The sequence below is a fragment of the Salvelinus sp. IW2-2015 genome, linkage group LG18, assembly GCF_002910315.2.
Source record: "Salvelinus sp. IW2-2015 linkage group LG18, ASM291031v2, whole genome shotgun sequence".
Lineage (NCBI taxonomy): Eukaryota > Metazoa > Chordata > Actinopteri > Salmoniformes > Salmonidae > Salvelinus > Salvelinus sp. IW2-2015.
This window is the reverse complement of record NC_036858.1, coordinates 15,115,462-15,128,034: the sequence shown is the minus strand read 5'-3', so window position 1 is coordinate 15,128,034 and position 12,573 is coordinate 15,115,462. Positions and strand designations below refer to the sequence as shown.

At 39.6% G+C, this 12,573-nt stretch overlaps 1 protein-coding gene across 2 annotated transcripts in view; it reads left to right on the top strand.

The window, feature by feature from the left end:
• The window catches only part of LOC111977788 (myosin-binding protein C, fast-type), a 52,423-nt gene that overhangs the window by 17,358 nt on the left and 22,492 nt on the right, over window positions 1-12,573 (top strand). The window contains exons 2-5 of one of the 2 annotated variants that reach the window (XM_024007448.2): window positions 5,917-5,934; window positions 6,343-6,360; window positions 7,104-7,127; window positions 9,453-9,479. In XM_024007448.2, the coding sequence (XP_023863216.1) occupies window positions 5,917-5,934; window positions 6,343-6,360; window positions 7,104-7,127; window positions 9,453-9,479 (87 nt within the window). The remainder of the gene's footprint in view (window positions 1-5,916; window positions 5,935-6,342; window positions 6,361-7,103; window positions 7,128-9,452; window positions 9,480-12,573) is intronic. The other variant, XM_024007450.2, reaches the window with a different exon arrangement.

Sequence of the window (12,573 nt, the reverse complement as noted above, 5' to 3'; positions counted from 1 at the left end):
CCAGTTCAAAGTGAATGATGGCAGGCCTGTGTGGCAAATGGCTTGTTTTTTATAAAGGCCTACTGTAAATCTGATTGGCTATGGCGCACCGGTCTGCGTAGACTCCGGTCCTGGACGAGACAGATGTTTTTATTAGGTTTTATTTACTGCAGTGTCTATTAATTGTCCAAACGCACGGCCGCTTTCCCACTTTGTATTGCTGTAGAATTGTCACAAATGCCTTAGTACATATAATTCCCAAACATTCTAAGAATTTCTGAAAACGTGAAAAAGAACATATTTAAGCGCTCGCTTGTTTCATGTTTCATGCTGCTAAAATGCTGTCAGTTCCACTTTAAATATTGATGTCACAAATGTATTATTTGTACAGTTCTTTATTACAAATGTTGTTATTTGTTTCATTTGACTGTGTAAAACCTCGCAGTACTAGTTATTTCTCTGAAAGTGAGGTGTCTACAGTATATAGCATTTTGCAAAAAAAACATGATTATTTCTCTCTCTGAAATGAAACCATCAAGTGATAGATTTCCAACAAATACAGTACATGTCTGTCGTTGAACAACCCCATGCCACGATTAGAAAGTGAAAAACGCACCAATCTCTTTCGTAATTTCTTTAAAAAATATAAGCAAATTTTTTTTTACCAACATTTCTGAAAATGTATATATAGAGTTTGGGAATGAAACTCTTCATTTGTTATGTTACTGAAAGGGAAATACTACTCCTGATGCATTTTAGCATTTCAATGTTAACTTCATCAAAAGTATGACCCGTACGATATATATAGGGCGTATTGGATGCCCACGTCTTTGTGACCAACCAGGTATCAAACCAGGTAGCGTGACTCTATGGACTGCATTGGTCCATTGAGCTGAAGCCTAGGCATTAGCTTTGGTAGCCAACACAAATCTTTAAGTCTATAGCGAAGTTATACATCATGCAAGCATATTTCACCAAACCACCTCCTCTTCGTGTACATCTTCATGAAGCTATTGGAGGAGACTGACCAATCAGTGTCTAATCACTGTGGAGCCAGAAGTGTCAAACAGGGTGCTATTCTACAGCTGAAGTTCATATGGACAACCTAAGACAGGTTGTTAATCAGTGAATTAATGCTCACTGGGTCAACAGTCCTGTCACAGTTCACTCCGGTAGTTAATTTGAGACGTTAGTAGGGCTGTGGGGGTCATGAACTTTTGTCACCAGTAACTGTCATGCAAATGCATTGCTGCTCTGCTTGTGTGGCAAGCAGGTTAAGAGATATCTAATCAATGGAAGATGTCATTAAAACGACAGAATTAAAAGTGAAATGAGAAGGAACAGGTAGGCTGCTATTTATAATCCAAATGGAGTTGTTGTTATTATAAGCTATCTTCTCTCAGTTTGATGCAGTCAAGACAGGTACTATAATCGGATTGGATGATAAATAACTAGCAAGAAGTTTTTTTTTTTCTTGTTTTTTTCCCCTTTATTAACCAGGTAAGCTAGTTGAGAACAAGTTCTCATTTACAACTGCGACCTGGCCAAGATAAAGCAAAGCAGTGCGACACAAACAACAACACAGAGTTACACATGGAATAAAACAAGCGTACAGTCAATAACCCATAGAAAAAGAAGAAAGTCTATATCAGTGTGTGCAAATGGCGTGAGGAGGTAAGGCAATAAATAGCCGTAGTAGCGAAGTAGTTACAATGTAGCTAATTATCACTGGAGCGATAGATGAGCAGATGATGATGTGCAAGTAGAAATACTGGTGTGCAAAAGAGCAGAAAAGTAAATAAAAACAATATGGGATGAGGTAGGTAGATTGGGTGGGCTATTTACAGATGGGGCTATGTACAGCTGCAGCGATCGGTTAGCTGCTCAGATAGCTGATGTTTAAAGTTAGTGAGGAAAATATAAGTCTCTAGCTTCAGTGATTTTTGCAATTCGTTCCAGTCATTGGCAGCAGAGAACTGGAAGGAAAGGCGGCCAAAGGACGTGTTGGCTTTGGGGATGGCCAGTGAAATATACCTGCTAGAGCGCTGCTACGGTGGGTTGTGTTATCGTGACCAGTGAGCTGAGATAAGGCGTAGCTTTACCAGCATCGACTTATAGATGACCTGGAGCCAGTGGTCTGGCGACGATATGATGCGAGGGCCAGCGCGAGAGCATACAGGTCGCAGTGGTGGGTTGAATAGGGGCTTTGGTAACAAAACGGATGGCACTGTGATAGACTGCATCCAGTTTGCTGAGTAGAGTATTGGAAGCTATTTTGTAAATGACATCGCCGAAGTCGAGGATCGGTAGGATAGTCAGTTTTACGAGGGTATGTTTCGGTGTGAGTGAAGAGGGCTTTGTTGCTAAATAGGAAGCCGATTATAGATTTAATTTTGGATTGGAGATGTTTAATATGAGTCGAACTGTTTGGGCATAGACCTGGAAAGTATGACAGAACTTTGCAGGCTATCTCTGGAGTAGATTGCAACTCCTCCCCCTTTGGCAGTTCTATCTTGACAGAAAATGTTGTAGTTGGGGATGGAAATCTCAGAATWTTTGGTGGCCTTCCTAACCCATGATTCAGACACAGCAATGACATCAGGGTTGGCGGAGTGTGCTAAAGCAGTGAGTAAAACAAACTTGAAACCAAGGATTTTTKGGTTACAGAAGTCAACAAATGAGAGTGCCTGGGGACACGCAGGGCCTGGGTTAACCTCCACATCACCCGAGGAACAGAGGAGGAGTAGGATGAGGGTACGGCTAAAGGCTWTCAAAACTGGTCGTATAGTGCGTTGGGGACAGAGAATAAAAGGAGCAGATTTCTGGGCGTGGTAGAATAGGTTTAGGGCATAATGTACAGACAGGGGTATGGTGGGGTGCGGGTACAGTGGAGGTAAGCCCAGGCACTGAGTGATGATAGGAGAGGTTGCATCTCCAGACGTGCTAGTTATGCTGGGTGAAGTCACATGTGCATGTGTGGAAGGTGGGACAAAGGAGGTGTCTGAGGCATGTTGAGTGGGACTAGGGGCTCCACAGTAAACTAAAACAATGATAACTATCCTCGTGCGTGGGTGGAGTGGGATTTTTGGTGTAGTGGACACATTTTGGTAACATGATATCCCCACTGGTCCCACTCCCATTCACAAGGGGAAAATAGCAAAGTTTTTTTTTTGTCTGTTCATTTTGCCTGGATAAAAACATAGCAAGCTAGCTAGCCTTTTAAGTTAACCACRTCACCATGTGAAATAATCMGATTTATAATGAAGAAAATATGCCCTGCAAATATTGAGTGTAAAAAACATTATRCCAGTTTKATATGCTGCTTGTGTATTCATTCCCATATCAGCTACAAATAGAACGTCATCCTGTTTTGGTCACGCAGAAAACGCACATGGCTAGCTAGTTGGGTASAGCAGGTTCTACCATTTTTGATAGCCTGTAATCACTAGTTATTACTTCTAAGTAAAATACATTTTGGGGTCGAATCTTGTTGTGTGGTTTACTGTTTAAATTGCCGTTGAGATTATATTTGGTAATCAATGCAAAATAGTCTACTTTGATGAATAGCCTAGAAATCCTATAGGAACCAAGCGACAACACTGCTCCCTGTCTCAATTTTCAGGTAGTAAAAACGCACATTGAATGCCAGAGTTTATTACAAGGAGCTACCCCTTTTGTGACATAAAACAACATTCCAACACYCCGAATCTTACGTCTGCATAGAGTTTGTAGTAAGCTTTACTCACTCATTCAAACACACCACACGGCCCCTCCTCTCTCTCCCTTTCTCTATAGCTCTGGTTAATAAACCAGCAAAACAATTTGCTTTTCTGCTGCTTCCCTCAAGCAAATCGAACCAAATGTATTTATGCATATTGGGTCCAGGGCTTTCCCGTGTCCATTTTGGAACGGGACCTCTAACTCCCATCACCATTAACTCCTCATCATTCAGATTATTCAAACTCATAGTGTTTAGAGAGTGATTAGAGGGACATAAAGCACTGAGTACCGGGCCATTAGCGAGGGCCGTTATCAAGTTAGGTAGGCTACCAATCAATGGCATTCATTTGCGCAGCTTTGGATGGGATTACCSTGACCAACGATCACATGAAATTTGACTGCGGTCATGACTCCTGACTGCTGGTGTGGCAGTAATACGGTCATCACGATAGCCCTACACCCGTAACCCAGGGATCAGCAGAGGCCGTCATATGTTGAACCAAGTCATGCCCTCAGTAACTCCAACCTATCAGATGAGTTTAGTTTTTTTTTCTTCATTGGGAAAAGTAGGTGTTATGAAGTCTCAGTATCTCTTTTACATCAGGAATAMCACATACTAAATCATAATCTCAAGTATGGATACAATGTGAGTTGGTGTTAGTGTCCCTGCTGTGCCATGGCACTAGGACTGGAGGAGCCTCCATTTCCCTAATGCACTGGACTCTTCCCGGCATACTGAAGAGTGTTTTACAGATTTACACCTACTCCTCTAACAGGGTATCAGGGGCATTCACACCACGATGSTAGCCAGATAATACCCCGCTGTCTSTATTATCCAATTACTTCGTATTGCAAGATGTATTTTTACATAGATTTTTGAAGCAGATGTAAAAAACTAAAATGTGAGCAATGTACTAAAAGGTGTTATGTGATAACCATTAGTTCTGTCTGATACTTACCTAAACACACGGAAGTCAACACAATACCTGGTATCAAACAGTGCATTATGAAACCGAAAGAAACAAAAGTTGGTAACAAAAGTTGTAATTCATGTCAAATGTCATTATTAGACAAAGACACCAGGCAAAAAAAGCAGACAGTGAAACAAAGTGTAATCTACATTGCTGAGAAGAAGAACATAAGGATGGTCAACGTATCTGTTTCAGATCGAACAAAGGTCTTCCTGGATTGAATCCGAAAATGTCTTTGAAAAATGTACTTTACGAGGAGCTTTTAGGGTAGAAAGAGACAGCCTGGCTGAGGACTGCAGCAGAGGTCAGCTCTGACTATTTAAGACAATGATGGGCAACTCAGGGAGAACTGACATGACTTCATACACCGTCCCTTTTCCAGCCGCCGCGGTAATGTAGTCAGGCCTGAGAAATCGTTGGGAGCCAGCTATATGATATGCCTGATGCGTCTATTTCAGATTAGAGAGGGTTCTTTTACCAGCTTTCTGCCTCAGCCAATCCAAAGTCGGTCCCCTGTCCAATACCCCTGATAGGCAAAAGGCTGGCTGGACAAAAACCCGGACGGACCAGAAAGAGGAGTCATACCGGCAGGCCAGATAGCAATGTCCCGTTCCAGAAATATCTACTGTGGSTGATCCAATGACCCTGAGGTCACAGTGAAATTTGGGGTCAGGTATCAAATTTAAGGGTAATGCAGGCCGTGTTTCACAGTCTCCTACAAATTCTACTGGTGACGATTTTAAAGTGGATATTAAAAGTCTGGTGTCTTCCACTCTAGAGTTACACTCCAAAGAAGTGAGCYACACAGTAAAATGAAACACTACATTTAACATAGCTGCTCTAACGTCATTGCATGGACCGTCTGTTGCAAACATGCAGCGAAAGCTGCGAGGGAAAGGCAAATGTTGAATAAAGCTTAGTCTTATCACATTAAGTCCCTAAATTCGACACCTCAAAATACCTAAGTATTGTCAGAAAATGTTGTGTACCTTTGAGCATAGAAACAAAGGTTTTTTATTGAAATGCCATTATTCTCAATTTAAGTGGTAAGCATTTTTTAAATTGTAATGGTTTCATGATTGCAGTCGYGCATACGTCATTGTAACACTGCCAATTTATGTTTTCCATTTCAGATCAGGTCATGCGAATACTTATTTAGGAATCAACTGAGGATCAACAATGTTTTCCCTACAGTCTTATCAACTCTTCTGATGTGCGTGTACTGTGTGTTTCTGTTTTTCTTTAGTGAAGCCGGAGGGCGAGGGTGAGTAACCTATGGTGGCGACCTTTGAGTGCATTACAGTGGCATAGTTAGACATGATAATGACTCACATTTTTCCATGTCTTCTTGTCAACTGGTCATGTCAGAGGGTAAGCTACAGGAGGGTAGGTTACAGGAACTACTGTAAAACAAAGCCATGTCTCCATCTGCTATTATTGTGCATATGAAGTGGCTGAATGGCAGAGTGGACTGATGTAACTAAAACATGTAACTAAAACATCTGTACCATGATAATGTAGTATAATTTGACCCATTGTCTTACTTTCATGTAATTGCAACACCCATATAAAGATATGAGCATATTGTCATGGTTTTGACCAGTACTGATGACTGGTTATATACTGTCCACTTCTTCTTATCTAACCATTTTTTTTTTTTTTGCCTTCTCAGGAGAAGCACCAGCAGAAGGTACGGTGATGATTTCTAGTATAGACMCCAGTTCAGTGTCAATAAAACCACCTTTCTATGGTCTTCATACAATTGTTTAGAATGCAACACTTTTGAACACTTAGTGTAACACTGAAAATGTGATTCTAAAACGASCGGTTGTCACTAATCCCAATGCCGCGAATAGAACATGAATCAATATGTAGTCGCAATTAATCCAGCTGGCATACATAATCAAACCAAAATATCCCCCAAATCAACTCAAATATATAGACTCAGTCTCTGAATCACAAATGAAAGTGTTAAAAATGACGTCTCTGTTTTAGTCTAGCAAAAAAAATTTTTTTAGCCTGATGGAACCAACCAGATCGCTACATTCCTCTGATTAGTTGAAGGTGATCCAATCGCTGACAAGTCCGTTTTGAATAATTCCCATTATTAGACATAAGCTCAAACAGTTTCAAAATGGAGGAATGCCAGACTGATACGTGCAGTGAAAAAGAATGCTGAACGCAGCGATCAGGCTGGTTCCACCCGGCTAAATGTCTTTGTCCTCCAAATAAAGTGAATATTCAATTCAGTTCAGTCCCAGAATCCAGCGATGCATTTAAAAAAAGTGGCTCAAATCGAAATAATCCAGGCGCAATAAATGTATTAAGGAAACACGARAAGCTATACACTTCCCAGTTCAGTTGTTAGTCTGTGTAACACGTCTAATATCCATGCTGTAGTCCCTCTGTAAATAATGATCATTTTTTCCTCAGCCGAAGAAAAAACAGCAGAAGATGGTAAGGGACACTATGTTTTATTGTATTGAGTGTTCAGTGTTGATAGGTTTGGTTGTACGTGCAGTATAACCTCAMAGAAACAAACTTCAGATACAGAGTGAAACGGTCAACTGAATGAGCAAAATCAAAGAGAAATATTTCTTAACGCATAAAATAGAATTACTGTGGGCTACTGTACGGACAAACATAAATGTTGTTATTACCTGCTAAAACACATCAGACATTAACAGAATTTGGCTAAATGATTATAAAATACTTACTGTACTGCAGTGTACTTGATGCAGTGTACTGTACTGTACTGTAAAATATGCTATCATATGCACTTTGATGTCTGATGTAGTCCCGTTTGATTATGTATCATCTGCACTCTTGCTGTCTTCCTTTGTTTAGTTTWTTWTTTTYTTTGTATCTGTATCATTATGTGATTTGTCTTTTTCGTCTTGTTTTTGAATTTTTCTACTTATTTGATCTTAATGCATTTTGATTTAACTAACCTGTACAAAAGTAGGCATGGTGTCTAAAGTACATACATTTATTTGCTTCGTAAAGAAGATGTGGAAATGCATGCATTCCGTCAGCTGCGTGTTGGTTTGTTTATGTTGCATTACAATCTGATTTGATATCTGTCTCTATGTATACACATGTTTGATGTGTGTTGGTTTGCACATACTATCCGTGAGTGGCATGTGTGCTAGGTTGGTTTGACTGCTGTATTTTTTTAGGTATACAAAGTATATTGAAAGCAGGTGCTTCCACRCAGGAGTTGATCCTGAGTTAATTAAGTCAAACACCAGATCTCAGCCCAATTGAACACGTCTGGGAGATTCTGTAGCTGCGTCTGAGAGCGTTTTCCACCATCATCAACAAAACACCAATGGATGGAATTTTTCGAATGGTGTCGCATCCCTCCAATAGAGACACTTGTAGAATGCCAAGGCGCCAAGGCTCATTTAAATTGAAGCTGTTCTGGCATCTCGTGGTGGCCCAACGCCCTATTAAGATAATTTGTGTTGGTGTTTCCTTTATTTTGGCAGTTACCTGTACATATGCATGCATGTCTGTATGTATGTATGTACAGTCTGGTCTGAAATTGACTCCATTGATAAAAATGAGCAACTGTATAAAATACATTATTTAAATACTGAGCTATATTGTTTGCAAAAACAAATGGGCAAATTATATTTTATACAATTTCTCAAAGAAAGATATTTTGTTAATAAACAAGATTTTTTTCTCAAATAGGTAGGGATCAAAATGATTGACACCCCTAAAGATTCTTATAAAGAAAGTAGTCAAAAGTTTAGTATTTGGTCCCATATTCCTACTGTATGACTACAACCTTGTTGGATGTGTTTACATTTATTTTTGTTTGTGTCTCAGATTAATTTGTGCCCAATAGAAATTAGTAGTAAATAATGTATTGTGTCATTTTGGAGTCATTTTTACTGTAAATAAGAATATAGTATGCTTCTAAACCACAGGAGGCTGCTGAGGGGAGGACGGCTCATAATAATGGCATCAAACACATGGAAATCATGTGTTTGATGTATTTGATACCATTCCACTTATTCCGCTCCAGTCATTACCACGAGCCTGTCCTCCCCAATTAAGGTGCCACCAGCCTCCTGTGTTTTAAACACTTTTACATTCATGTGGATGCCACCATGATTATGGATAATCCTGAATCAATCATGAATAAYGATGAGTGAGAAAGTTACAGAGGGTCAAATATCCTACCCCCAAGGCATGCTAACCTCGCCTGTTATTGGTAGTGGTGAGATATTAGCATGTCTTGGGGGCACTTGTATTAGTATACTGTACAAGATATGTATGTATGTATGTAGGTGCCTACGTATGTGCCTGCATACAGGCTGTGTTCAGGTCATGGTAAACATATAATACTCATAATATGATATCTTGCAAAGTAAAAAAAACAACTATTTTAGCTGATGCAAAACCAGCAGACGGGAGTAAGAGAACTATGTGTGTAAGTATGCGGTATGTGTATGTTATGGACACAATGTACTGTATGTGTTTGTATGCATGTACTGCACTGTGCAGTATACATGTTCCTCAGTGTGTTAACATTTGATATTTAAAATTATTAGATTAAATATCTGTATTTTTTAATAATTCCTCAGACTCTGGCATGTGTGGAACTACGTCATTCTCTAATTTTGGTGGTGCGATAACCCTGTTTCAGTCCCTCAAGGAAGTCCAGTGTTTGCAGTTGAGTTGGTTCTGCGTGCATCAGWATCGTATGTCCAATTCACAGGAATGTGTCTATTTTATAGTTTTCCAGTTAAAATGCTTCCTTTTTCTCAGATGAGGCACTGCCTGAAGGAGAGGAGGGTAAGATAAGTTTCGTCGGACCGTATAAACTATCAGAGGATGCCTTTGTACTGTATGACTGAGAACACAACCTATGTGTCAACTGTCAACAGCAGACCTGGGTCAAATASATACACAGTTGAAGTCGGAAGTTTACATACACCTTAGCCAAATACATTTAAACTCAGTTTTTCACAACTCCTGACATTTAATCCTAGTAAAAATTCCCTGTCWTAGGTCAGTTAGGATCACCACTTTATTTTAAGAATGTGAAATGTCAGAATAATAGTAGAGAGAATGATTTGTTTCAGCTTTTATTTMTTTCATCACATTCCCAGTGGGTCAGAAGTTTACAAACACTCAATTAGTATTTGGTAGCATTGCCTTTAAATTGTTTAACTTGGGTCAAATGTTTCGGGTAGCCTTCCACAAGCTTCCCACAACAAGTTGGGTGAATTTTGGCCCATTCCTCCTGACAGAGCTGGTGTAACTGAGTCAGGTTTGTAGGCCTCCTTGCTCGCACATGCTTTTTCAGTTCTGCCCACAAATTTTCTATAGGATTGAGGTCAGGGCTTTGTGATGGCCACTCCAACACCTTGACTTTGTTGTCCTTAAGCCGTTTTGCCACAACTTTTGAAGTATGCTTGGGGTCATTGTCCATTTGGAAGTTCCATTTGCGACCAAGCTTTAACTTCCTGACTGATGTCTTGAGATGTTGCTTTAATATATCCACATAATATTACTCCCTCATGATGCCATCTATTTTGTGAAGTACACCAGTCCCTCCTGCAGCAAAGCACCCYCACAACATGATGCTRCCACCCCCGTGTTTCACGGTTGGGATGAGTTCTTCGGCTTGCAAGCCTCCCCATTTTTCCTCCAAACATAACGATGGTCATAATGGCCAAACAGTTCTACTTTTGTTTCATCAGACCAGAGGACATTTCTCCATAAAGTACGATCCTTGTCCCCATGTGCAGTTGCAAACAGTAATCTGGCTTTTTTATGGTGGTTTTGGAGTAGTGTCTTCTTCCTTGCTGAGCGGCCTTTCAGGTTATGTCGATATAGGACTCGTTTTACTGTGGATATAGATACTTTTGTACCTGTTTCCTCCAGCATCTTCACAAGGTCCTTTGCCTTTGTTCTGGGATTGATTTGCACTTTTTGCACCAAAGTACGTTCATCTCTAGGAGACAGAACGCGTCTCCTTCCTGAGCGGTATGATGGCTGCGTGGTCCCATGGTGTTTAAACTTGCGTTCTATTATTTGTACAGATGAACGTGGGACCTTCAGGTGTTAGGAAAYCTCCAATTGACTCAAATGATGTCAATTAGCCTATCAGAAGCTTATAAAGCCATGACATCATTTTCTGGAATTTTCCAAGCTGTTTAAAGGCRCAGTCAACTTAGCATATGTAAACTTCTGACCCACTGGAATTGTGATACAGTGAATTATAAGTTAAATMATCTGTCTGTAAACAATTGTTGGAAGAATTACTTGTGTCATGCACAAATTAGATGTCCTAACCAACTTGCCAAAACTATAGTTTGTTAACAATACATTTGTAGAGTGGTTGAAAAACAAGTTTTAATGACTCCAACCTAAGTGTATGTAAACTTCCGACTTCAACTGTCGGTCAAACATTGTTCTGCGCTTGATTTAGCTTGCCCAGTACAATTGAACTAATGAAAAAGCTGCAAAACTGCTAACTATAATAGCCCACCTCAAATGCTGTCAAGTATTTGACCAATGTATTTGACTCATGTATTTGACCCTAGTCTCGTCTATTTAAGCAAGGCCCGAGGGGGTGTGGTACATTGTGAATATACCACGGCTWAGRGTTGTACTTAGGCACRAAAGTGACAAATATGTAATTTTGCTGAACTATCGCTTCAAAATTACATGTTTATATATTTGTTTCCTTACTTTAAAMGCAGTCTATGGACAGGGAGAGACTGCAAATAAGGAAATAAATATATGCATATGTAAATATATAAAGTACATTCCTTTAATGGGGATAGCAGAAGAAACAATGATGTACTTGTATATTTTGTGTAATATATGAATGTTTGGATGAACAGTATGTGAAATTTTGTAACATGCACAACATGTATGGGCCTGTACGTGTTGATTACCTGAGTAATGCCATACAATGTATGTGTGTATGTATTTGGAGTTAATTGGCGTTATTTTAATATATTCTATAATGGTTTTGTTTGGTCTTGGACATGGTGACACCATATTATTGTCTTTGGTGGTGCATGATTGCAGCACAATTATTGTTTATAWTGACATTGTCTGATTACTGTAGTTGAAAGTGAAAAGTAAACACAGTACTTTGTATTTCCAGGAAAGGGAGAATGAAAATGTCGTCATTTTCTTCTCTTTCCCAAGGAACTATGACCAATGTTCATTATAAGAGGCAAAAGCTTTTTTAATATTGTATAATTAGATTTTTGGAAATACTTACTTTATACAGTTTATTTGGAAATACAGCATCAGACAAAAGTTTGGACACACCTACATGTACTCATTCAACGGTTTTTCTTTCTTTTTTTCTTTTTTCTACATTGTAGAATAATCGTGAAGACATCAAAACTAAATAACACATATGGAATCATGTAGCAACCAAAAGAGTGTTAAAAAAATCTAAATATGTGTTATATTTTTGATTCTTCAAAGTAGCCACCCTTTTCCTTGATGATAGCTATGCAAACTCTTGGCATTCTCTCAACCAGCTTCACCGGGAATGCTTTTCCGGGAATGAAGTTCCCACATATGCTGAGCACTTGTTGGCTGCTTTTCCTTCACTCTGCGGTCCAACTCATCCCAAACCATCTCAATTGGGTTGAGGTCGGGTGATTGTGGGTGATTGTGGAGGCCAGGTCATCTGATGCAGCACTCTATCACTCTCCTCTTTGGTCAAGTAGCCCTTACACAGCCTGGAGTTGTGTTGGGTCATTGTCCTGTTGAAAAACAAATGATAGTCCCACTAAGCCCAAACCAGACGGGATGGCGTATCGTTGCAGAATGCTGTGGTAGCCATGCTGGTTAAGTGTGCCTTGAATTCTAAATGTGTCTGTTACTTGAACTCTGTGAAGCATTTACTTGGGCT